The sequence below is a fragment of the Salvelinus sp. IW2-2015 genome, linkage group LG32 (assembly GCF_002910315.2).
Source record: "Salvelinus sp. IW2-2015 linkage group LG32, ASM291031v2, whole genome shotgun sequence".
Lineage (NCBI taxonomy): Eukaryota > Metazoa > Chordata > Actinopteri > Salmoniformes > Salmonidae > Salvelinus > Salvelinus sp. IW2-2015.
Window position 1 is genome coordinate 17024054 of NC_036871.1, and position 26667 is coordinate 17050720.

At 42.0% G+C, this 26667-nt stretch overlaps 1 protein-coding gene and 1 non-coding gene across 2 annotated transcripts; both read right to left on the reverse strand.

The window, feature by feature from the left end:
• Positions 1–3129: 3129 nt before the first annotated feature.
• gtpbp4 (GTP binding protein 4) lies at positions 3130–13303 on the reverse strand. The gene is made up of 17 exons (XM_023977079.2): positions 13195–13303; positions 12702–12872; positions 12509–12612; positions 12267–12403; positions 12027–12127; positions 9734–9826; positions 9214–9405; positions 6042–6107; positions 5817–5906; positions 5587–5697; positions 5352–5429; positions 5137–5188; positions 4916–5016; positions 4512–4709; positions 4345–4410; positions 4092–4241; positions 3130–3833 (listed from the first exon to the last, which is right to left on the reverse strand). Exons 1-17 carry the CDS (start codon positions 13240–13242, stop codon positions 3681–3683), a joined length of 1911 nt encoding a protein of 636 aa, XP_023832847.1. The 5' UTR covers positions 13243–13303; the 3' UTR covers positions 3130–3680.
• Positions 8796–8977, reverse strand: LOC111957330 (small nucleolar RNA SNORA81). Its single transcript, XR_002876372.1, has one exon. It is a non-coding gene; the product is annotated as a small nucleolar RNA SNORA81 (small nucleolar RNA).
• Positions 13304–26667: the final 13364 nt, after the last annotated feature.

The window sequence follows — 26667 nt, forward strand, 5'->3', positions numbered from 1 at the left end:
TAAAATGTGATTTTAACCTAACCCATACTGATAACCTTATGCCTAACCTTACATTAAAACTAAAAAGCAATTTTTTGTTTTCATGAATTATTACGATATTTTGACTTTGTGGCTATGCTATCTAGTGGAAAGCTGACTGGTTTGACTGGCCTCAGACAGGAAGACGAAGAGAGAGGCCCAACAAACGCGGAAAATCTGTCTCCCTCCAGCAGGGTGCCTTGTTTCGCCCAACAAGCAAGGAGTTTTTGTGAGGAAGKCAATGAGTGTCTTATTTGCTACGTGAGATTTATTTAACCGAATATAAATTGTGTAATGTTTAAATTGTTACGAGTGTACTGATACACGTAGGACCACGTGACATCCTGGCAAATTCAAGAAAATACATTTTATATCGGAGTTTTCTCGAGATGGCTATGCATACTCATGTTATGAGGTTAGTAGCATAGCATCTCTCTCCATTGAATACAGGAGGTTGAAGTTGAACAACCCTCATCGAATATTCAAAAATGGATCACAATAATAAGATGTATCCACCAATTCAAAGAAAGCATAGGCGGCAGCAAGACAGCTGTACCACTTTGTGGACAACGACTCCCGCTGTTAGGGCAGAGACATGTATCTTGTCAGTATATCCAAAATCTTTGCTGGYCTTCTTGTTTCATCCAGGCCACCAAAGGAAATTATGCCTAATTCCGGGTGCCATTCTCCATTCTAGCAGAGGAAGAGGCAACGCGAGAGGTTTCACTCTCGTCAAAGTTTCTCAAAAATAAGCACAGTGGGTTTCTATGGGCTTATTTTGAACCTCCATTGTGGTAGTTATATTACGCTGGCCCAGGTTGAACTGGGCAGTGTCCTGTCACATCATCTGGCGAAAGGGGGAAAGAAGGAGCAACCTTCTCAAATAGAACAGTAATCTGCGCTGCTCGGTTATGTTGTCACAACAAGGCAGCATGGTGCATCGTCCAGAAACTAGTTTTCATTGGGAAGGCAGATATTGTTTTTATTTGTGCTGAGTGATTAACCCGAAATGTTGGTTATTTTTCTGTTTTTAAACAACTAATCGACAGATGTCAATTGGGAGATAAATCAGATCATGCCCAGTTCACTATGTGTGACGTAGTAGGAAAATATAAAGGCAACCACTTCAAAGATTTTACTGAGTCACAGTTCATATAAGGAAATCAGTCAATTTTATGGATTTCACAACTGGGAATCCAGATATGCATCTGTTGGTCGCAGATACAAAAAAAAAGTTAAGGGCGTGGATCAGAAAACCAGCCAATGTCTGGTGTGACCACCATTTGCCTCATACAGCGCGACACAGCTCCTTCGCATAGAGTTGATCCAGCTGTTGATTGTGGCCTGTGGAATGTTGTCCCACTCCTCTTCAATGGCTGTGCGAAGTTGCTGGATATTGGCGGGAACTGGAACACGCTGTCGCAAACGTTGATTCAGAGCATCCCAAACATGCTCACTGGGTGACATGTATGGTGAGTATGCAGGTCATGGTTGAACTGGGTAATTTTCAACTTCCAGGAATTGTGTACAGATCCTTGTGACATGGGGCCATGCATTATCATGCTGAAACACGAGGCGATGACAGCAAATGAATGGCATGACAATGCGCCTCAGGACCATTGTCACGACATCTCTTTGCATTCAAATTTCCATCGATAWAATGCAATTGTGTTTGTTGTCCGTAGCTTATGCCTGCCCATACCATAACCGCACTGCCACCATGGGGCACTCTGTTCACAACTTTGACATCAGCAAACCGCTCGCCCACACGACACCATACACGTGGTCTGCGGTTGTGAGGTCGGTTGGAAGTACTGCCAAATTCTCTAAAACAACATTTATGGCTTATGGTAGAGAAATGAACATTCAATTCTCTGGCAACAGATCTGGTGGACATTCCTGCAGTCAGCATGCCAATTGAACRCTCCCTCAAAACTTGAGACATCTGTAGCATTGTGTTGTGACAAAACTGTACAYTTTAGTGGCCTTTTATTGCCCCCAGCACAAGGTGGACCYGTGTAATGATCATGCTGTTTAATCAGCTTCTTGATGTCACACCTGTCAGGTGAATGGACTATCTTGGCAAAGGAGAAATGCTCACTAACAGGGATGTAAACAAATGTGTGTGCATGGAACATTTCTGTAATCTTTTRTTTCAGCTCATGAAACATGGGACCAACACTTTACATGTTGCATTTATATTTTTGTTCAGTGTAGTTTCCAACTGGCCAATGTTCTACATAATTATCATGTTTTCTGCGCTGAACTAACTACAATGACCATAATCCATTGTGCAGCTACTTGTCCGGTCKGTTTCTTTTACGCCTGATTTTTGTGTGATCAAGAGGGGATACATAGAGCAGTTGCTTTGCGAGGTATTGGTATTCAGTCAAAGTATGCCTTACTTAGAACTACAAAATGTGATTTCGTCAGACAGCAGCTCTATAGAGATCAGATGATTTGGAATGAAATAGTCATCAAATAAAACAAATGTAATATACACAACTGAAATATTTTATTAAAACAGGCCTAAAGTAATGTGAATAACCGATGGTTAATAAGTGATAAGCAGTCATGGGCAGTCACTACCATCATGGGGCATGTATTAACTTTTACTCTGCCTTGTAGAATCACAATTTTTCATAGTCGAAACCCATCTCAAAAAGCACTAATCGCTCAGCACTAGTTTTTATCAAAAGCAATCACTTTTGCATGTGAAAACAGAATCCTACTCATCACTCCACATGCTTCTCACTTTTGTTTTTAGCAGACTTGGCCAGAGCGGGGCACCTGGTTCACCCGATCCAAACTCCTCCCACTGGGATAAACCAGCCAGATAAACAAACAACCTCATTGTTAGGATGGAGTCATGAGCATCTGGTCATTATATACAGATCTCTGATTCTAGTTGTTGACCAAGCTATGATTTAACATCCCACTTTAGAACAGGCCCATTGAGTGCATCACACAATATTTTCCAGTTTCCTAATATTTCCTGAACTGGTACATCATTTATTATATCTTTCGATYACACTATTTAATAAACAGGCAGGACAAGATCAATATTAAAGTATTCAGTATATTTGATGTTAATAAAGCACCAGAGACAAATTTCAATTKAGCATTTAATCAGTTCCCCCACTTCAGTGTACACTGTAGAAGAAACTCACATTTAGTGAGAGGGCTTAACTGTTACGGTGCATGCAGCTTCATGTTATTTATGTTTCTAGCAACACCAAAGAAATACACTTTGTATTAAATTCCAGGAGTTAAGGCAAGACGTTCCAATGAAAGTTTACAAATCAAGTACACTTTMCTCGAATGCTATTTGAGCTTTTAGTATATCAATTGGTAGCCACAGCGATTGGAAGCTATGACTATGGGTGTTAACGTAAGTGACAAGTTGAACTACCACTAAAATCCACCAACATCTCATTGCTTGCTGATACCTTGTCAGATTTGATGTTTGTGCTCCACTGCACAGCTGCAGCTTTTCAAAACCAGAAATGACACGTCCGTGTCACTCAATACATCAATATAATGAATGATAATGTTTGCCGTTTCCTGAATTATGTTCAGTTTTATTCCAGAGGAAAGAGTATACAATTGATACAGAAGCTGGACTAGACTCTGAAAAAAGTAAACCGCATCGATCGATGCCTTTATCTGTGATCGTTGGTTCCGGACTTCCTCTTGCCAGAGAAAAGATGTTTTGGCTTGAGGTCAAATACATGTCTGTCTGCCTCTCCCTTCTTCCCCTGGCGGTTCATGTCCTTCTGTTGGTTCTTCATCAACTTCTTGGCATGTTTCGCCATCTATACAGGAAAACATACTTTAAGTAAATCCTCAGCAAAACACAGGTTGCGTCCCAAATGGAACTCTTATCCATATATAGAGCACTACTTTGACCAGGGCCAATAATAGGGTTCCACTTCAGACAAACTCAATCTTCATAACATATGTTTCTTTAAACCAAGGGACTAACACTAACCCCCAATATGCATTGTGCATATTTTTAACACAAACCATTTCACCTGATGACAGGGAAATCTAGCGTAGCCTACATCACATACCTTAGGATCGCGAACACCAGATTGGTCGCGTGGAAGACGAGAGGCACTCTGGCTGCGGGTTCGAGAGGTGGGAACTACAGACGCTTCACGCTTACGCTTCTTGGCAATGCCAACGCTCCGGGATCTACGGGCATTCACTGCATAGTGGCTCTGAAAGGACATGAACAGCAATGTGTGAATATAGTATCCGGTCTGTAGCTTGTATTAAGACATTGTACTTGACTTACACAGAACTAAATGAAAAGCAACTTACGCCATCTTTGCCAGTCATGTCCAGACCAAGGTCTCCCATTTCCTTCTCCAGGGTTTTTCTTTCAACCTGTAAATGTTTAACATTTTGGCCCAGTGATTAGTAAGACCGAAAATAAAACAAGATGAACTTTAAAAGTTCTATGCATATAAACAAGATGTCCATGTCACCTTCTTGACAGTTCTGGGTAGTCTGGGGCCATGCACATCCTTGTCTTTGGAGCAAACGATCATCAGCTTCCTCTTCTCTTTGATCTGTTTGGCCAGCTGACGGATCTCCTGCATCTCCTCGTCCTCGCTTTCCTCATCAGTCTCGTACTCCCCTGCCTTCACCTTCAGCTCCTCCTCCTTCTCCAGATCCTCCAGGTTCTGTATGGGCATGAGAGAGATGTCAGGAAAAGGCATCCATTTAAGTCTACGATTCCATGAAATCACTAGAAAGGCATTCCCATTCTTGTCAATTATCCCTTTTCAGTCCATGTTGGCAGCTATAGTGGCAGAACTGTACATCCTATCCATACGGATCAACAATAACTATGGTCACCAAGATCAGTGGTTTCACCCCCCCTACTCACCTTCATGATTTCAGGGTCGATATAATCTGCAATGTTGTGACCCTCCCATATTTCAGGAATCACATCATATTTCTCATCTTGATTCATCAGATCCCAATATTCTGAAAAGAGGAAATATCAAGTATTAGAGAAAATGGACCAAATAAGTTCTGATAACCATGTACACAATATCCTTTTAGACAAGCTTTTTATAAAGTTGATGACAACGTCAATATACATACTCTGTAGGTCCAGGACATAATCATCTCCCATCTCCACCTCCAGATCTCTTTCCTGTAAATCAATGATAGAAATTGGTAATTCATGAAATAATACTTAGTAAGACAGCTAGATCTTTACAATGCATGTTTACCACAACATAACCCACACGGATTACATCCAAGGCTCTTCCAAGATAATCCTTCCACAACTGTTACTATTATTAGTGTGGCTCTACCGTTTTGCGTTTGGGTGCATCCACCTCCATTGTTTTCCTGCCAATCCTCGCTCCCTCCGGAATGAACGGTGGTCTCGCCTAGTGTTGAGAAAACAGGACAACTCAATTTCACCTGTTCACATTCAAAATGTATATAAACAATTTTTTTTTAACATGACCAAAATCATGCTTCTGACTTGCAAACAACTAAGTGTGGAAAGACGTACACTTCCACAGAGAGTAGTGTTTAGCCTACCTTCTCGTCCCTCTTCGCAGGCACTGCTAAATGCAATCTGTTGAGCACATCATGCACCTTCTTGCCCTTCATTTTGCCRTCGACACGATGGGMCAGAAGTTTGTCACAGGCCTGAAATTGWAGAAAATACTAGTTATTYATAGATTTAAAAAAYAAATAAAAAAWKTATGTTTTTAAAATGTGCTACTAGCAAATTGTTAGTAATCAGAAGAGTGGACTAGACTGCTCACTTCTGTTTTCACAGTCATCACTCCCTCCTCAGTCAAAGTGCTGGTTTCAATGACAGAGATGCCCTCTGCAGTAAGGTCAGCAAAGATTTTCTGAGGAAACAAAGTAGGAAACCCTGACAAGCAAGTCCCATCTTGGAAGAGGATGACAAAGTAAACTGGGGCGAAAMATACAGCCAAAGTAAATATAGAGAATATATTAACGAACATGAAAAAAAAACTACAAACCTGGTCTTCTTCAGTGAGTTCACTGATCTTCTTGACATCACACTTGTTTGCCACAATGAGCAACGGCTAGAGGGGGGAAAAAATACAATAACATCATATTTGAGTGAAACCAGAAACAGTGTAGGCCGTCATTTGACTTTAACGTTTTTTTTATTTTTTAAACGCCACTACTCAAAATGACAGCACAGAAGTGGACACGACTTTTCACTGTGAAAGAAGCTGTATCTATGTTGGTTGGTGATACGGATTCGGACCAGTCCTTGCACTTTGAAAAGCGATGATGTCGAGGTGAGTGAAATAAGTAAACAGCAGATGTATGTTTGGTGTTGTCGATGTTTGATGCTGTGAAACTTGGGGAATAGCTCTCAGATTAGCAAGTCCTGTCATGATAACTTGGTTGRTACAGGCGGACACATCAGCGGTGGTACTCAAATGATTGCTCTCGGGCTCAAGYTGCAGGGTTTAGCTGTATATAGTCAAGATGCTTGCTATAGTTAGCTAGCTAACTATACTGAACAAAATTATAAATGCACCATGTAAAGTGTTGGTCCCATGTTTCATGAGCTGAAAGAATTTCTCCATATGCACAAAAAGCTTATTTATCTCAAATGATGTTCACAAATTTATTTACATCCCTGTTAGTGAAAATGTCTCCTTTGCCAAGATAATCCATCGACATGACAGGTGTGGCATATCAAGAAGCTAATTAAACAGCATAGTCATTACACAAGTGCACCTTGTGCTGGGGATAATGAAAGGCCACTAAAATGTGCAGTTGAGGGAGCGTGCAATTGGCATGCTGACGGCAGGAATGTCCACCAGAGCTGTTGCCAGAAAACTGTTGCCCTTRCCCGGTCATGTGAAATCCATTATCCACTAGATTAGGGCAATTTCAATTGACTGATTTTCTTTTGTGAACTGTAACTCAGTAAGATTGTTGAAATTGTTGCATTTATATTTGTGTTCAGTATAGTTAGTCTGTCAGACAAGAAATGTTGTGAGTAGCGGTAAATGTGGGCTGCGCTCACGAAGTATCAACCTCAGCTGTCACTTTCCCTAGCTAGCAGTACAGACAACCAGCTAATTAGCCACCGAAACAAAGGCTAGAGTAATGTGTTTATCTGTTGGGATTAGTTTATGGTTTGTCATGTTTGCGAGGAGGATATATTCATAGACTGCATGAATCAGGCCTTCATGGTCGAATTGCTGCAAAGAAACTACTACTAAAGGACATCAATAAGAAGAAGAAACACGAGCAATGGACTTTAGACCGGTGGACAATTGACCACAATTATCTTATTTGTTACCCCCCCTCCCTCCGTTACTCTGTTCCTATAGGGGTTGACCATCTTCACCAACTGAGGAGCTATTACAATGTTGGACACACAGGCAGAAAATGGTGGAAGTATGYGTTTTGAGGGATGCTCAACATTGCCATCATAAATGCGTACATTGTGTGGGGGACCCTGCAAAGGCCTCTTCCCAGAAACCGCAGGTGCTGGTCCCTGAAGGCATTCAGAATGCAGCTTGTGCATTCACTTTGTGATATGGCTACAGTGGCAGGAAGAGGGGAGCCAAGAGTGTGGCACCAGGGCGTGTGGACCGAGTTGTAACTCATAATTTGAAAGCAGGTGAAGTTTGAAGGGCGCAAGAGAGGGTGTGTGGTGTGCATCCGGAGTGGACGCAGGGCAAAGAGTGGGAGATGTGTAGAAACCTCCTTTGGGTGCTCTATGGGGCTGTGCTTCCAGAAGTTCCATGACGTTGTAGGCTAAATGAAAACACTAAAGTGACCGTGTGAAATATGAATGTCCAACAAATCTTTTATTGTCTAYGAAGTTTGTTGTGTTTTGTATCTTCGCTCTTTATTTGTCTCCATCTGGCGGCTCCCGAGTGGCGCGGCGGTCTTAGTCTCAGTGCAAGAGGCGCCACTACAGTCCCTGGTTCAAATCCAGGCTAAATCACATCAGGCCGTGATTGGGAGTCCCATAGGGCGGCGCACAACTGGCCAAGCGTCGTCCGGGTTTGGCCGTCAACGTAAATAAGAATTTGTTCTTAACTGACTTGCCTAGTTAAATAAAGGTGATTTTTTATTTTTATTTTATAATATTGAATAATACTTGTTGCATTCACTGAATTGTTGTCAAAGTATGCTACTATTTCTATATTTTGKGTCAGGCCTGGTCTGTACTAAATCTTATTGAGAGGTTACCCACATTTTTTTTTTGTGTGAATATGAACAGTTGTCTGCATTTTTACAATGTTACAGAAGTAAGAATAGTTGTCAATCAAATAGCCTACTCTGTGTAGGTTTTGAAATACTTCTGAATTGTCCTCTGGCCACATTTTAGATCATATTTTTATTTATATGAAAATAATATTTATAAGTATAATATATTAAACTTGGTACATTTTGAGYGAGTAATTTAGTCAGATTTACTACAATTGAAATACTCAAGGGTTTTTTGTTGTGTTGAGTGTTAATCGTTTTCTGATAGTGTCTATACACAATAGAAGACAAAATGAGTGTTATCCCTATTGACATGAATGTTGTGTCATTAAATAAGAGGCTGTGCTCTTTAAAACTACGTTAACTTGTAATTGTCAGTTGTTATTTGTTTTTGAGCTGTGTGAGAAAATTTGTTTCATCTTAAATTACTAATCAGTAATCTAAAGCAGCATTCCAGAATTCTATAGGGGTCGAAAGGTTTTTTCCCCCGTTTTTTTTTTTTACATGCCTTGCCCGTTTCAGAGAAATAATGTAGCACAGAGCCTTGAGACAAAAGACACTGGACATTAAGGAAGAGATTCGTCCTAGCCTCACTTGCGATCCTGGGCCTGTTCTATCCTTCCTTGGTGTACCCATGCTTACATGGCCGCAAGAGCCAAGCCCAAAGGCTTCACCCCCACAATTTTAGCAGGGTGCTTTAAAAGAAGGGGAAGGTTTTGACTTTTGACCAAGCTGTTGACTAACTCACAAGCTTACAACTATCGACAATGCTGCTTCCATAAAACATGGTCTGTATAGGCACCCTATTCCTTATACAATCCACTACTTTTGACCAGTCCTATGGACCCTGGTCAAAAGTAATGCACTATAAAGGGAGTAGTGTGTCATTTGTGATGCAGCCTTAAAAAATTATCAATAGTGCCTCCATAACACATGACCTCTGACCTTGTTGGCAAAGAGGGGCCGGATGTTGTTGAAGAGCTCGAGCTGCTGCTCCAGGGTTTGGCCACACTGCTCGGAGACGTCCATCACGTAGAGCACGGCAGAACGCAGATGGGCCAGGGCTGTGATGGCCTGCATCTCAATGGTGTTCCTCTCCTCCAAAGGGTGGTCCAAGATCCCTGGGGTGTCAACCACCTRCGGCCATATGGAGTTAGCAATACACATTAAATGGTCCAGGTGTTAATCATATTCGACAACTCGTGATTGAGAGAGAAACGAACACTACCTAGACTACTTTATTGAAGGTCTCAGATATTGTGGTAGGGGTTATCCATCACATGTTCAGCGTGGTGCATGATTTCTCATCACAGACCTACAAAGGGTACTTGATGTATCTGTGTTGTGATCTAGTTTCCTACCAAGTACAATCTGGCGGAAAAGTGTATGAATATCAAATATATAACAGTTCCAATCTATTCCAGCTAGAGATAGCTGGCGTGTAAGTGCATAAAGGCCATCTTACCTGCCAACGAAGGTATTTGTAATCCATGTGGCCGACGAACAAGGACTTGGTGGTGAAGGCGTAGGGCTGGACTTCAACATCAGCTCTGGTGACCTGGGGAAGACATGTTGACGAAGCTGAACTCTTTTCTCACACTACTAAAATGTTTTGTATGACACATTTTATCCACGTTCTGCATATGTAAACAAGATGTTCAAATTAACCTCAACCCATTTATTTCTAGTTGCCATTATTTTACCAGGGAAGTCATTGACAACATTATTTACAACAACAACCCRACTAAGATTGATACATTGTGCAGCAATGCAGACAAGAAACATAGTGCAATGGCTCTAACAATGGGTGCTTAAACTTGATTTAAAAATACACCAAACTAATGGATTCGGCATGGCCCATCAGATCCTCAAAGTTCTACAGCTGCACCATTGAGAGCATCTTGACTGGCTGCATCACCGCTTGSTATGACAACTGCTTGGCGCTACAGAGGGTAGTGCATGAGGCCCAGTACATCACTGGGGCTTAACTCCCTGCCACCCAAGGCCTCCTGCGGGGACGGGGKCTGGGATATAGGACAAATATAGGCCTCTGTACCAGGCAATGTCAGAGGAAGGCCCTAAAAATAGTCAAAGACTCCAGCCCCCCAAGTCATAGACTGTTCTCTCTGCTACTGCACGGCAAGTGGTACCRGAGCGCCAAGTCTGGGACCAAAAGGCTCCWGCCATCAGACTGCYGAACAGTTAACTTCTCTAGGGTAGGGGGCAGCATTCGGAATTTTGGATGAAAAGCATGCCCAAATTAAACTGCCTGCTTCTCGGGCCCAGAAGATATRATATGCATATAACTGGTAGATTTGGATAGAAMACACTCTAAAGTTTCCAAAACTGTTAAAATAGTGTATGTGAGTGTAACAGAACTGATTTGGCAGGCGAAAACCGGAGAAAAATCCATCCGGGAAGTAGTTTTTTTGGGGTTTTGTCATTTTCTATTCAATGCCATTACAGTATCCATTGACTTAGGACTCAAATTGCAGTTCCTATGTCCACAGGCTCAAACTAGATGTCAACAGTCTTTAGAAATTGTTTCAGGCTTGTATTCTGAAAAATTAGGAAATAAGAGCAGTCTGAATGCGTGGCCCCTAAAGTGTCACAGAGCTTTTTCATGCGCAAGACCGAGAGAGTGCCTTTCTTGTTTACCTTTTAAATTGACGACGTTATTGTCCGGTTGAAATATTATCGATTATTTAGGCTAAAAACAACCTGAGGATTGAATATAAACATCGTTTGACATGTTTCTATGAACTTTACGGATATAATTTGAATTTTTGGTCTGCCTGTTTTGACTGCATTTGAGCCTGTGGATTACTGAACAAAACGTGTGAACAAAACAGAGGTTTTTGGATATAAAGAGACTTTATCAAACAAAGGAAAATGTATTGAGTAAATGAATGTCTGCTGAGTGCAACCATRTGAAGATCATCAAAGGTAAGGGATTAATTTTATCTCTATTTCTGACTTGTGTAACTCTTCTACTTGGCTGGTTACTGTTTGTAATGATTTGTCCACTGGGCTATGTTCTCAAATAATCGTAAGGTATGCTTTCGCCGTAAAGCAGTTTTTATTTATTTATCTGACACCGTGGTTGGATTCACAAGAAGTTAATCTTTAAACCTATGTAAAATATRTTTTGTTTTCTGAATTTTTATAATGAGTATTTCTGTATTTAAATTTGGCGCCCAGCAGTTTCACTGGCTGTTGAAGAGGTGGGACGCTAACGTCTCACKTACCCAAGAGAGGTTAATCGATTGGCTACCCGGATTATTTACAGTGACACCCTTTATMATTTATTTATCTTAATTGTTTTGCACTCTCTTGCACTGGCTCTATGCACACTCACTAGACTCTACCCACACATACTACACTAAAACTACAACACAAACATGCTGCTGCTACTCTGTTTATTATATATCCTGATTGCCTARTCACTTTTACCCCTACCCACATGTACATACAGTATTACCTCAATTACCTTGTACCCCTGCACATTGACTCGGTACTGGTACTCTTTGAATATAGCCTTGTTATTGTTTTTGTGTTACTATTGGCTTTTTTTATTTCGCAAATAATTGTCTGAGTTAAATCTGCATTGTTGGGAATGGGCTCGTAAGTATGGATTTCACTGTAAAGTCTACACCTGCTGTATTCTGCGCATGTGAGCAATACAATGTTATTTGAGCACTCTAAAGGTTCTACCAACCATTGAACTGACAAAGAACAACAACAACAGGAATGCATACCTTGTTGATGAAACTAGACTTGCCCACATTAGGATATCCACAAAGCAGTAGAGTCCGAGTGTTGGGATCAATCGTTGGTAAACGGGAAAGATGCTGGCGCACTGTAAAAACAAGAACAAAATGTTAACAACATAAAAATGACAGCTGGAGGCTAATGTCTTTAGTATATGTGCACCGGAGCCATTTACAGGCACGCATACATTGCCTTTCATCAAACGAAGTAAATAACTAAAAGATTGCCTTGTTCCAGGTATTCCAAGCTTTGCTTCTGTCGCTTCATGATGGTGCACATTCGACCCAGAGCAGCGCGCTTCAATTGTTTACAGCGGTACAGGGAATCACCATACTTCATCAGTCGAACATAGTCTTTGGAAACACTGCAACAAGAACACATTTGAATGGTTTCCGCTCCAAATTGACCAACATATATGATCAGTGTAAGCAACAAAAAAAAAAAGAAGTGGTTAAAGTAAGCTTCATACTTGTCAATCAAATTCTTTGCGATGTTGATCTGTCCCAAAGCCAACTTGTAATGGTCTTTGTCATACAAGACATTCATCAAATCTGCATAGAAAGGATGGATATCCTGYGGAAGACCATATTATTCATTAGCACAAAGTGGAACTTGGTAGTTTGTGAATTTTACAAGACTTTCAAAGCAATAACATTACTTACGTCCAATTTGGGGAAGTCTGTCAAAATCTGGGAGAGCCGGTCATGATAGTTCTGTTGGGTGAATTTCACCTTGCGCATGTAGAAATGCCTGATGCGGTGAATTTGATAATGCTTGTGTACTACTGTCGGAGTCTTCCTTTGGGTTTTCGATAAAGTGATGTCAATGAATTCCTGTGAAATACATTGGGACGGCAATGGAACGGCAATCAGCACATTGAACGAGGACAATGTAATCAAAAACGTACTTGTCAATACTATGTGTTTTACAATTACAAACAATTCACATCGCTAGACACGCATTTGTATGTATACTGTTGACCCCCAAAAATAAGAAATGTCATGCGTGGCTTTTCTCTCCCTTCCCAAACACAACACGTGTCTCTCTCTAGAAGCAGACATTTAATTCCAACCAGATAAACAATGTTTTCAGTATTTAGAGTCGGTATTTTCCGGAGAGACACATCAACAACTTGTAAAACGTGTAAAAACGTACCTTTGAGGTGGGAACCACCATAATCTTCTTAAAATTATAAAGTGCCATTTTTTCGGAGCACGTTTGTCCACTGACTGCAAGCGGAAAGGACCGAACCGGATCTAAACAACAACGAKGAGGAAGTGAAGCTGTTTCATCAAGAGGAACTCCACGTGAGAAAATAAATCTGCGCGCTTTTCTTTACACTGCCCTCTAGTGCTCATATGAAGTCAGGGATGCAAAAATTATATACAGTTGAAGTCGAAAGTTTACATACACTTAGGTTGGAGTCATTAAAACTTGTTTTTCAACCACTCCACAAATTTCTTGTTAACARACTATAGTTTTGGCAAGTCGGTTAGGACATCTACTTTGTGCATGACACAAGTCATTTTTACAACAATTGTTTACAGACAGAATATTTCACTTATAATTCACTGTTTTACAATTCCAGTGGGTCAGAAGTTTACATACACTAAGTTGACTGTGCCTTTAAACAACTTGGAAATTCCAAGGCCTACCTTCAAACTCAGTGCCTCTTTGCTTAACATCATGGGAAAATCAAAAGAAATCAGTCAAGACCTCAGAAAACAAATTGTAGACCTCCACAAGTCTGGTTCAAACAATAGTACGCAAGTATAAACACCATGGGACCACGCAGCCATCATCTCTGTCTCCTAGAGATGAATGTACTTTGGTGTGAAAAGTGCAAATCAATCCCAGAACAACAGCAAAGGACATTGTGAAGTTGCTGGAGGAAACAGGTACAAAAGTATCTATATCCACAGTAAAACAACTCATGTATCGACATAACCTGAAAGGCCRCTCAGCAAGGAAGAAGCCACTGCTCCAAAACCGCCATAAAAAGCCAGACTACGGTTTGCAACTGCACATGGGGACAAAGATCATACTTTTTGGAGAAATGTCCTCTGGTCTGATGAAACAAAAATGTAACTGTTTGGCCATAATGACCATCGTTATGTTCTTCGGAAAAACTTGCAAGCCCGAAGAACACCATCCCAACCGTGAAGCACGGGGGTGGCAGCATCATGTTGTGGGGGTGCTTTGCTGCAGGAGGGACTGGTGCACTTCACAAAATAGATGGCATCATGAGGAGGAAAACTATGTGGATATATTGAAGCAACATCTYAAGACATCAGTCAGGAAGTTAAAGCTTGGTCGTAAATGGGTCTTCCAAATGGACAATGACCCCAAGCATATTTCCGAAGTTGTGGAAAAATGGCTTAAGGACAACAAAGTGAAGGTATTGGAGTGGCCACGTCACAAAGCCCTGACCTCAAACCTATAGAACATTTGTGGGCAGAACTGAAAAGGCATTATGTGAGGAAGGAGGCCTACATACCTGACGCAGATACACCAGCTCTGTCAGGAGGAATGGGCCAAAATTCACCCAACTTATTGTGGGAAGCTTGTGGAAGGCTACCCTAAACGTTTGACCCAAGTTAAACAATTTAAAGACAATGTTACCAAATACTAATTGAGTGTATGTAAACTTCTGACCCACTGGGAATGTGATGAAATCAAATCAAATCAAAGTTTATTTGTCACGTGCGCCGAATACAACAGGTATTTTTCAAAAAAATWGTGCGAAAAAAGGTATTAGGTGAACAATAGGTAGGTAAAGAAATAAAACAACAGTAAAAAGACAGGCTATATACAGTAGCTAGGCTATAAAAGTAGCGAGGCTACATACAGACACCKGTTAGTCAGGCTGATTGAGGTAGTATGTACATGTAGATATGGTTAAAGTGACTATGCATATATAATGAACAGAGAGTAGCAGTAACGTAAAAGAGGGATTGGTGGGTGGTGGGTGGCGGGTGGNGATATGGTTAAAGTGACTATGCATATATAATGAACAGAGAGTAGCAGTAACGTAAAAGAGGGATTGGTGGGTGGTGGGTGGCGGGTGGCGGGACACAATGCAGATAGCCCGGTTAGCCAATGTGCGGGAGCACTGGTTGGTCGGCCCAATTGAGGTAGTATGTACATGAATGTATAGTTAAAGTGACTATGCATATATGATAAACAGAGAGTAGCAGCAGCGTAAAAAGAGGGGTTGGGGGGGAAAACAATGCAAATAGTCCAGGTACCAATTTGATTACCTGTTCAAGTGGTCCTTTTGACTTGGGGGTAAAAACTGTTGAGAAGCCTTTTAGTCATAGACTTGGCACTTCGGTACCGCTTGCCATGCGGTAGTAGAGAGAACAGTCTATGACTGGGGTGGCTGGGGTCTTTGACAATTATTAGGGCCTTCCTCTGACACCGCCTGGTGTAGAGGTCCTGGATGGCAGRCCGCTTAGCCCCAGTGATGCACTGGGCCGTACGCACTACCCTCTGTTGTGCCTTGCGGTCAGAGGCCGAGCAATTGCCGTACCAGACAGTGATGCAACCAGTCAGGATGCTCTCGATGTTGCAGCTGTAGAACCTTTTGAGGATCTCAGGACCCATGCCAAATATTTTTAGGGTCCTGAGKGGGAATAGGCTTTGTCGTGCTCTCTTCATGAATGTCTTGGTGTGTTTGGACCATTCTAGTTTGTTGGTGATGTGGACAGCAAGGAACTTGAAGCTCTCAACCTGCTCCACTACAGCCCAGTCGATGAGAATAGGGGCGTGCTCGGTCCTCCTTTTCCTGTAGTCCACAATCATCTCCTTAGTCTTGGTTACGTTGAGGGATAGGTTGTTATTCTGGCACCACACGGCCAGGTCTCTGACCTCCTCCCTATAGGCTGTCTCATCGTTGTCGGTGATCAGGCCTACCACTGTTGTGTCGTCTGTAAACTTAATGATGGTGTTGGAGTCGTGCCTGGCCATGCAGTCATGGGTGAACAGGGAGTACAGGAGGGGACTGAGCACGCAGCCCTGGGGAGCTCCAGTGTTGAGGATCAGCGTGGCAGATGTGTTGCTACCTAACCTCACCACCTGGGGCGGCACGTCAGGAAGTCCAGGATCCAGTTGCAGAGGGAGGTGTTTCGTCCCAGGATCCTTAGCTTAGTGATGAGCTTTGAGGTACTATGGTGTTGAACGCTGAGCTGTTCAATGAATAGCATTCTCACATAAGTGTTCCTTTTGTCCAGGTGGGGCAACAGGGACTATGGTGGTCTGCTTGAAACATGTTGGTATTACAGACTCAATCAGGGACATGTTGAAAATGTCAGTGAAGACACCTTAGTCCCTGTGCCCGGAGCACACGTCCTGGTAATCCGTCTGGCCCCGCAGCCTTGTGTATGTTGACCTGTTTAAAGGTCTTACTCACGTCGGCTACGGAGTGYGTGATCACACAGTCGCCCGGAACAGCTGATGCTCTCATGCATGCCTCAGTGTTGCTTACCTCGAAGCGAGCATAGAAGTGATTTAGCTCGTCTGGTAGGCTCATGTCACTGGCCAGCTCGGGGCTGTGCTTCCCTTTGTAGTCTGTAATAGTTTGCAAGCCCTGCCACATCCGACGAGCGTCGGAGCCGGTGTAGTATGATTCAATCTTAGCCCTGTATTGACGCTTTGCCTGTTTGATGGTTCGTCACAGGGCATAGAGGGATTTCTTGTAAGCTTCCGGGTTAGAGTCCCGCACCTTGAAAGCGGCAGCTCTACCCTTTAGCTCAGTGCGAATGTTGCCTGTAATCCATGGCTTCTGGTTGGGGTATGTACGTACAGTCACTGTGRGGATGACGTCCTCGATGCACTTATTGATAAAGCCAGGGACTGATGTGGTGTACTCCTCAATGCCGTCGGAAGAATCCCGGAACACGTTCCAGTCTGTGATAGCAAAACAGTCCTGTAGTTTAGCATCTGCTTCATCTGACCACTTTTTTATAGACCGATGAAAGAAATAAAAGCTGAAATAAATCATTCTCTCTACTATTATTCTGACATTTCACATTCTTAAAATAAAGTGGTGATCCTAACTGACCTAAAACAGGGAMTTTTTACTAGGATTAAATGTCAGGATTAAATGTGAGTTTAAATGTATTTGGCTAAGGTGTATGTAAACTTCCCATAGAAAAGTATTGAAGAAAGCACTGGCAGTTTGCATCTACACAGTATATTAAACCTGAATAATTCAAGCAGACAAGGTATTATTACTGCATATATTATATATTATTACTGCACTGTTGGAGCTAGAAACACAAGCATTTCGCAGCACCTGCCTTAACATCTGCAAATATGTGTAAGTGACCAATTMACTTTTATTTGATTTGAGATAACAAAGACAGGCTAGGCTGACTGTCAATTCCCTCTGGGTCCYCATGTTAGAATACTGCAGTGTATTGGCTTCATATCATCCTCCCACAACTTCAGGGCGCTGATGGAACCACTGATGTTTATGTGTGCTATATAATGCACATTTATTTATTTTTATTTAACCTTTTTTTATCAGTGAGTCATACTGAGACCAAGGTCTCTTTTACAGATGAGCCCTGAATTACAGAAATGATAGAAATACACACATCAAAATATAAATACAAAATGCAKACAGAAAGAAAACACGGTCATAAAAAACAAACACATTMATCAGTAATAAGGTACTGAATTGCCTAAAGTCACCAAAACATCAAATTTAAGAACATTTTRAAGCGTGTTCTACAAATATGGTGCAAAAAAATGAGAAGGAAATTTACCTAACTCAGTAGACGCAAGGAATTTCCAGAGTTAATCATCTCTGAGACTGGGYGTGGTAACTCWTATGTCTAAAGGWTAGTAATGATGTTAGGTACAGTGGRAGTTTTTGTAAAAGGGTTTTATAAATGAAATSGTACCAATGTATCAACCTATGTGACATCAGAGAGCCAACCAACTTTCTGGTTGATGAGTACTAAACCTGTMACCTGTAATATAGCGCAATATCTAATGGCTTTAATTAAGTGGTAGCTGCATTCACATAGATGATATCGACAGTCTAGGATCGGTAGGAACATCGACTGAATAATCTGCTTTCTACTATAAAATAAGCCCATTTTTAACTACAGTAACTCATCAATATACATTTTTAAAAGACAGATTTCCGTCTATCCAGTCAATATTTAAATCAGCCAGAAAAMATACTTCTCTGTTGATATCRCATACATTATCAAGCATTTCACACACATTATCCAGATACTGTTAGCACTTGGTGGTCTATAGCAGCTTCCCACAACAATGGGCATGTGGGGTGCAATGAAATTATATTTTACATAATATGGCCACCCCCCCCCCTTTCTGCAATCTGTCACATCTAAATACATTATAATAATTTACTTCAATGTCTTTATCAGAGACAGAACCATTTAACCATGTTTCTGGGAGAGCCTGTACTCAAATGTCAATTGTGTCCGTTTGTGAAATCATACTTCGCACATACTGCTTATATTGACTTTTTGGTCATTATCTAATTCCTAATCAGATAATTTCATAATAGCCAGCAGCATACCACCTTGCATCCAGCAGCATACCACCCTGCATCCAGCAGCATACCACCTAACATCCAGCAGCATACCACCCTGTAGCCAGCAGCATACCACCCTGCATCCCACTGCTGGCTTGCTTCTGAAGCTAAGCAAGGTTGACCCTGGTCAGTCCATGGATGGGAGACTAGATGCTGCTGGAAGTGGTGTTGGAGGGCCAGTTGGAAGCACACTTTCCTCTGGTCTAAAAATAATAATAAAAWATATCCCAATACCCCAGGGCAGTGATTAGGGACATTGCCCTGTGTAGGGTGCTGTTATTTGGATAGGACATTTAACTGGTGTCCTGACTCTGTGGTTACTAAMGATTCTATGGCACWACAAGTAGTAGTCGGGGTGTCCTGGCAAATTCCCAATCTGGCCCTCATACCATCATGGTCACCTAATCATCCCCAGCTTATAATTGTCTCATTCATCCCCTGTAACTACTCCCCAGGTTGTTGCTGTAAATGAGAATGTGTTCAGTCAATTTACCTGGTAAAATTAGGGATAAATAAAAAGTCTAAGCATCAACTTACATACATTGTGTATATGTAAGGTTGGGAATGTGTAACAACATGTCACATAAAACATAGGCATGTCCGGTATAATAATTGTTATTGAAACCATACTGACAGTTGTTGAAGACACTTAACAACCACCCAAACCTACACAACAATAACCTCATTCATACAGGCCGTATCACAACCGGTAGTGATTTGGAGTCCCATAGGGCGGCGCACAATTGGTCCAGYGTCGATGTAGGCGGTCATCATAAATAAKAATTTGTTCATAACTGACTTTCCTAGTTAAATAAATAAAAAATATAATAATTAATAGGGTCCTGTTATTAATTATTATATTACTTTATTACCAATACATTAGACTATATATTTTTTAACAAGATTGTGTACATCTTTCATAAAGTCCAAAAACCTTATTGTGAGGTACAAACCCTAAAATCAAGCAATTCACACATGGCCTCAGATACACACCCACAATATTGATCACGAGTGGATCCGTGAGCCAATGTGAGTTTCGACCAACTGAGGAGCCTGTTTATTGTGGTAGGAGGCGGGAGTTCCTTTCTTGTGTGACAGCTTTGASTTCAATGGTCACTGTACTCCGAAAAGGAAAGGAAAATGCACCTGTGTGAAGCTAGCCACAATAAAGATTAGCCACAATAGTGGAATTTGCAGCTTGCCTTCAAAATAAAAGTCCCTCAATGCTACTGATCAAACAGGATACAAATGGTGTAATAATTTATATTATTTTATTATTTGTCACATACAAGTGGTTAGCAGATGTTAATGCGAGTGTAGCAAAATGCTTGTGCTTCTAGTTCCGACAGTGAAGTAATATCTAACAAGTAATCTAACAATTCCCCAACAACTACCTAATACACACAAATCTAAAGGGGTGAATGAGAATACAGTTGAAGTCAGAAGTTTACATACACATAAAAAGTACAATCTTTGTCCCCATGTGCAGTTGCAAACCGTAGTCTGTCTTTTTATGGCGGTTTTGGAGCAGTGGCTTCTTTCTTGCTGAGCGGCCTTTCAGGTTATGTCGATATAGGACTCGTTTTACTGTGGATATAGGTATTTTTGTACCTGTTTCCTCCAGCATCTTTACAAGGTCATTTGCTGTTGTTCTGGGATTTGATTTGCACTTTTCGCACCAAAGTACRTTCATCTCTAGGAGACAGAACGCGTCTCCTTCCTGAGCGGTATGACGGCTGCGTGGTCCCATGGTGTTTATACTTRCGTACTATTGTTTGTACAGATGAACATGGTACCTTCAGGCGTTTGGAAATTGCTCACAAGGATGAACCAGACTTGTGGAAGTCTACCATTTTTTTCTGAGGTCTTTTGATTTTCCCATGATGTCAAGCAAAGTGGAAAGTAGGCCTTGAAGTCCTACARTAAGCGCTGTGACGCTAATTGTGGGTGTCACTGAGTAAGCTGATACCCCATTTCAYGGGTGCACATGTAACGATGGCCAAATGGACTGAGACAGGACACATGAGTTTTTTTTTTCTCACTCCGGATTGCTTTATTTCTGGGGACACACTGGAAAGAAACAACCACACACTGTGTCATGGTGAAATATCTTGGAAACTGCAGTTTTGACACAGGATTTCCAGCAATGGTAAAATAAACTTACAATGAGATACAATAATAAACATATAATATTGTTCTCAATGACGTAACAAAATCTACAATTTAATATAGCTACATGTTACAATGAGACTGAGATKAAATGCTAAATGTCCATACATTTACATTTACTTGAAATAAGTCCAAATAAACCATCACAATACATGCTAACATGGACAACAATTATAGTACATAAGAGTTTTACAAGTTATTTATCAAAAACATATAAAAATACAAGGGACAGCTTGCTGCACAATACATACGTCCAGCAATGGTCAAATACCTAAGCTGGAGAGCACAAAGACCAGGATGTAACCATAGAACTACAGTACCACATTATGTCTCAACCATATGGTAAAGGTCACCCACTTCTGGCTGTAGGATGCCTTTCTACACCCCACACAACCTATTCACACTGTGTACTACTGGTCCTGCCCAATAAAATAAAATGCCCACATTAAAAAAAAGAAACTGGGATGTTTACTGAAAGATCCTGTGTAACTAAWAAACCCTAGTCTTGCCTAATCTCTAAAGGCTTGGAACACTACTTTTTTATTATTATTATTATTAAACAAGTGATAGACAACAATCCTCCGCTTGGCAGCTGTGTGATACATTCTCAAGTTCATCTTTCAGAGTCCACAGGCTCCGGGTCAGGTAAGGAATTATCTCTCCTTCTTTCAGGAATAGAATTCACCCTCTCCTCCTAAAGCAGGTTCTCCTCTTTCCTCTTTATGATCAGGTTCTCCTTGTGTGACATCATGTACAGACTCATCCTGCTCCATGCCAGGTAAGGATTCTCCATTCTCTTCTTCAGGTAAGTTACTTTCTTGTCCCATGTCTGATACCGGATTCGCGATCACTTCATTAGCACCGGAACTTGCAGCCAGGTCAACGGACATGGATAAGACTGGCATGAAGCTGCACTTTCATCATTCACTGGAAGGAAGTTGACCAGCATGAGCAGGTTTCAATGGACCACCTTTTCTTGTCCAGTGGCTGCGTTGCAAATCCAATACGTGTGTGTCTCAGCATTTTTGTCTGCCACTGTGTAGACTGTTAATTCCCATTTATCCACTACTTTCTTCTTGCCTCTTTTCTTCTTGTTCGCCAACAGTACTCGAACGCCGACTTCTAGGGTGGGCCTCTTGACCTTTCTGTTGTAGATCTCAGTGTGTTCTGTTCTTTTGCAGCATGTTCCTGAGCTATCACCATAGCTTCCTTCAGATCCTTGGAGAGCGACCCCACGTAATTGTTGTAACTGGTCACAGCTGGGCCATTCAGGATGTTTCTGAAGAGCACATCTACCAGCAGATGAGGGATCCTTCCATACATCAAGTAGAAGGGGTTGTACCCTGTCGTCTCATGGCTAGTGCAGTTGTAGATGAATGTCAGTGTTTGTAAGCATCTTGACCAGTCTTRCTTGGTGTCAAGTGCAGGAGCTTGGATCATGTTTCCCAGTGTCCGACTGAAGCGCTCCACACTGCCATTTCCCAAAGGATGTAATGTGGTCGTGCTTCTACATCTGCATTGCTTGCTGTTGGGGTTTTAGGCTGSGGTTCTATATAAGCACTTTGTGACATCTGCTGATGTAAAAAGGGCTTTATAAATATGTTTGATTTGATTTTGCAACTTCCTCTYACTGGAGGCTCTGAGTAGCAAGCTGACCAGTTGACTTTCAAAGCTTTCTCCTTGGTCRCTATGAATTTTCTCAGGAAATCCATACACACAGAAGTAGCTGTCTTACTGGATTCTTGCCACTTGCTTAACTGATTGGTCTTTGCAGGCGAACGGTTGAGCCATCCTTGTAAAGTGGTTCGTTACCACCAACACCTCGATGGACTTGTTACTTGAATCTTTGGATGACCAAAAGTTGATGCAAACTAGCTGTAGCAGCCTAGTAGAGGTGCTACTTTCCAGGGGGGCCCTGCCTTCAGGCTCAACTGTTTTGCTGACGATGCAATGATGGCAACCACGGATATTGTCCCTAGCATCTCTGTCAAGGTGCAGCCAGAATAATCTCTGTCTAGCTAAGCTAAGGTTTCTGGACTGGCCCTGATGACTGGCATGATCATCGACACCCTTCAGGATTTATGCTTTGAGAGACTGAGGAACGACGTACTGGAACTGCTTGGTCTTTAAAATCTGATCTTGTGAGGCTCTGTATGGTATTCCGTTACTGACAACAAGCTTCTCCCAGCTTTTCAAGTATCTGACGACTGTGACTGATTCTCTTGCTCTTCTAGAGGGCCTACGGCATCTCTCCACATAAACACAGCACACGAGAGAGGGTCCTGTCATTGAGCTGCTTATCACGACACTCCTTCTCCGAGTCGGCAGGTAAGGTGTCTTTACCAGGAGGTAGGTATCAGTTGAGGTAGTTGATGCACCATTTCCACAGCACAATGTTCTGGCTCCAGATTCCCACTCATTGTGTGACTGAAGGATGGCTGACACATCATCCGCTGCCATGGACTGAGAGCACATGTAGACTAACTTAGGAGTTCTCTATGAGCTTGCACGTCTGSGTTTGTCTGAGATTGCTGGACCAACTGAAGGTGTCTTGGTCTTAGGCGCTTGACACTGCTTGGATGTCGCTGAAGAGGTTCTCGTAGGGCTCGTGGAGCAGTCTGTGGCCGACACCTTTAACGAAGGGCACTCGACTCAAAGCTTCAGCAACCACATTCTGAGAACCTGGCACATACTTGATGTCAAAGTTGACAACATGAACATACAGGATAAATCAGGGTGCGCCAAGACCACTGTGTCTACTAGAGACGTCTTCAGCTTTTTGAAGGCCTGTTCCTGCTCAGGGGTCCAATCTGCGGCACTCAACTTTCGACACTGTGACAAGTGCTTGACCTTCTGGCGACCCTTGGGTTTTGTCTTCGGACCAGTCAACATTGAGAAGAGAGGTCTGGCAATGGTGGAGAAACTTGTCACAAAGTGTTAGTAGTAGTTTATCATGGAAAGGAATGACCTTATTCGTTTCTGTGAAGGAGTCACACCATCAGATCAGTGCTGCTCATCTTCGAGATGYCGCCAACTTTGCTTGGATCTGTAGATACACCATTCTCGTAAATGATGTGTCCGAGAAACTTACTAGACTTCCTGAGAAAGAATCATTTCTTGGGGGCCAACTTCATGATGTGAGTATGAAACCTTCTGAAGTCCATTTCAAAGCATTCCAAGGCCGTGTTCTTGTCGAGGGCAAAGAAGTCTGCAACAGACACAGAGGTCTCAATTTTTCTTCCAGACGAGCACCAGAGGAGATTCATACTCGCTCATTGATTTTCAGATGAGATCTTTTTCCTCCATCTCACACAGAACCTGGCACAGCTTCTGGTATTGACTTGGAGGCCCTCTTCGGAACAGGAGCCAGAACGGTCTGTTATCAGTCAGGTTGATTCTGTGTACAAACCATTTTGTCTCTCCACAATCGAGATGATGATGTGAGAAGATGTTCTCATAGCGCACTACTAGGTCGGCCAGCTAGCTCTTGCACTTCTCAGACACATCACAGGAGCTGATGTCTAAGGAGCTCAATCCAAACAGTTTCAGCTTCTCTTCAGTAGAACATGTATCTCTCATGTGGTCTGTCTCAGCAGCATCAGACGTGGCTTGAGGACAGCTGAGAACCGCACTCTGTTCTGGGTCGGCATCCTATATGTTCTCCATTGCTAAACATGGGAAGACGTCGGCAAGCTTTGTGTTGTGCGTCAGCCACACAGGACGGCCAGACGTGTTGACCAGCTTCAGCGGGACCCATCTGTCTCCCCACAGAAGCGTAACAATCCTCGCCATCATGATCCCCCGTGGTGCTGAGCGGGACGTGGTAGACTCGGTCATCACACTGCTGCCAGGAGATCCAGCAGTAGTCTTCGGTAGCTTTCCCCAAACCAGATACTCACGGCCAGGCTCAAGACAAACAGCTGAGATACACCTCACTGTGCCAATCTTGTCAGAGATGTTCTCTTCTCTCCAGTGGTTCAGTCCAGCCAACATGGGTAAGAACTGCTCAGATTCAGGGTCGTCATTTGGAGCAGGGAGCTGAAACTGCTTTCCAGAAGTTGCCACATTGTTTTGACTCACGAAAGATGTGCTTGATCACGTTGGTGCCCTGTATCAGTTCATCATGTTGACCTTCTACTACCAAGGTTGGTACAACCATCTTGCATCCATAAACTTCCATCTCGATGTTGAAAGCTGTCTATGACTATGTAAGCAGACTATTTCCTGATTGGCCGACCCCAAGTGGTGAAGGTAGGCAACAACTTTTCCACCACACTGATCCTCAACACGGGGCCCCACAGGGGTTCATGCTCAGCCCACTCTTGTACTCCCTGTTCACCCCTGACTGCGTRGCCACGCACGACTCAAACGCAATCATCAAGTTTGCTGATGAACAGCAGAGTGGTGCCATGAAAATAACCTCTCCAACCGGGTGGTAGCCGGGTAGAACAGTAACTACTGTATGTACAGTTGAAGTCGGAAGCTTACATACACCTTAGCCAAATACATCWAAACTCAGTTTTTCACAATTTCTGACATTCAATCCTAGTAAAAATGCCCTGTCTTAGGTCAGTTAGGATCACCACTTTATTTTAAGAATGTGAAATGTCAGAATAATAGTAGAGAGAATTATTTATTTCAGCTTTTATTTCTTGCCTTTAAATTGTTTAACTTGGGTCAAATGTTTCGGGTAGCCTTCCACAAACTTCCCACAATAAGTTGGGTGAATTTTGGCCCATTCCTCCTGACAGAGCTGGTGTAACTGAGTCAGGATTGTAGGCCTCCTTGCTCGCACATGCTTTTTCAGTTCTGCCCACAAATTTTCCATAGGATTGGGGTCAGGGCTTTGTGATGGCCACTCCAATACCTTGACTTTGTTGTCCTTAAGCCATTTTGCCACAACTTTGGAAGTATACTTTGGGTCATTGTCCATTTGGAAGACACATTTGCAACCAAGCTTTAACTTCCTGACTGATGTCTTGAGATGTTGCTACATTTTCTGAGGTCTTGGCTGATTTCTTTTGATTTTCCCATGATGTCAAGCAAAGAGGCACAGAGTTTGAAGGTAGGCCTTGAAATACATCCACAGATACACCTCCAATTGACTCAAATGATGTCAATTAGCCTAATAGAAGCTTCGAAAGCCATGACATAATTTTCTGGAATGTTCCAAGCTGTTTAAAGACACAGTCAACTTAGTGTATGTAAACTTCTGATCCAATGGAATTGTGATACAGTGAATTATAAGTGAAATAATTGTTGGAAAAATGACTTGTGTCATGCACAAAGTAGATGTCCTAACCGACTTGCCAAAACTATAGTTTGTTAACAAGAAATTTGTGGAGTGGTTAAAAAACGAGTTTTAATGACTCCAACCTAAGTGTATGTAAACTTCCAACTTCAACTGTATGTATATAATGTATTCTCGTCATGGCTCATCCTATTTAACTTATTTTTTTATGTTTATGAATTACGTTTGTATAGTTTTTTTATTGCTAGGTTTTACTGTACTATTGGAGCCAGAAACCCAAGCATTTCACTGCACCTACAACAATATCTGCAAATCTGTGTATAAGCGACCAATAAACTTGATTTAATTTAATTTAGCAGAGTKGTTAAGGTTAGGTTTAAAATCAGATTTTAACAAAAAAGATTGTAGAAATAGGCAGGGTTTAGCCATAATTATGACTTTGTGGCTTTGGTAACTAGTGACGACAACTCAACAGGGACATTTCTAACCCTGTTACTCACACTCCATAGGCAAGGCTGTATAATCCAATATGAATGTCCAATACACACAATAGACTGACAATGGAGGTGATTTCCCACAGTCAAAGTCTTTCAATAAGAGCTATGATGCTAATATTTGTGTAAACTCTACAGAA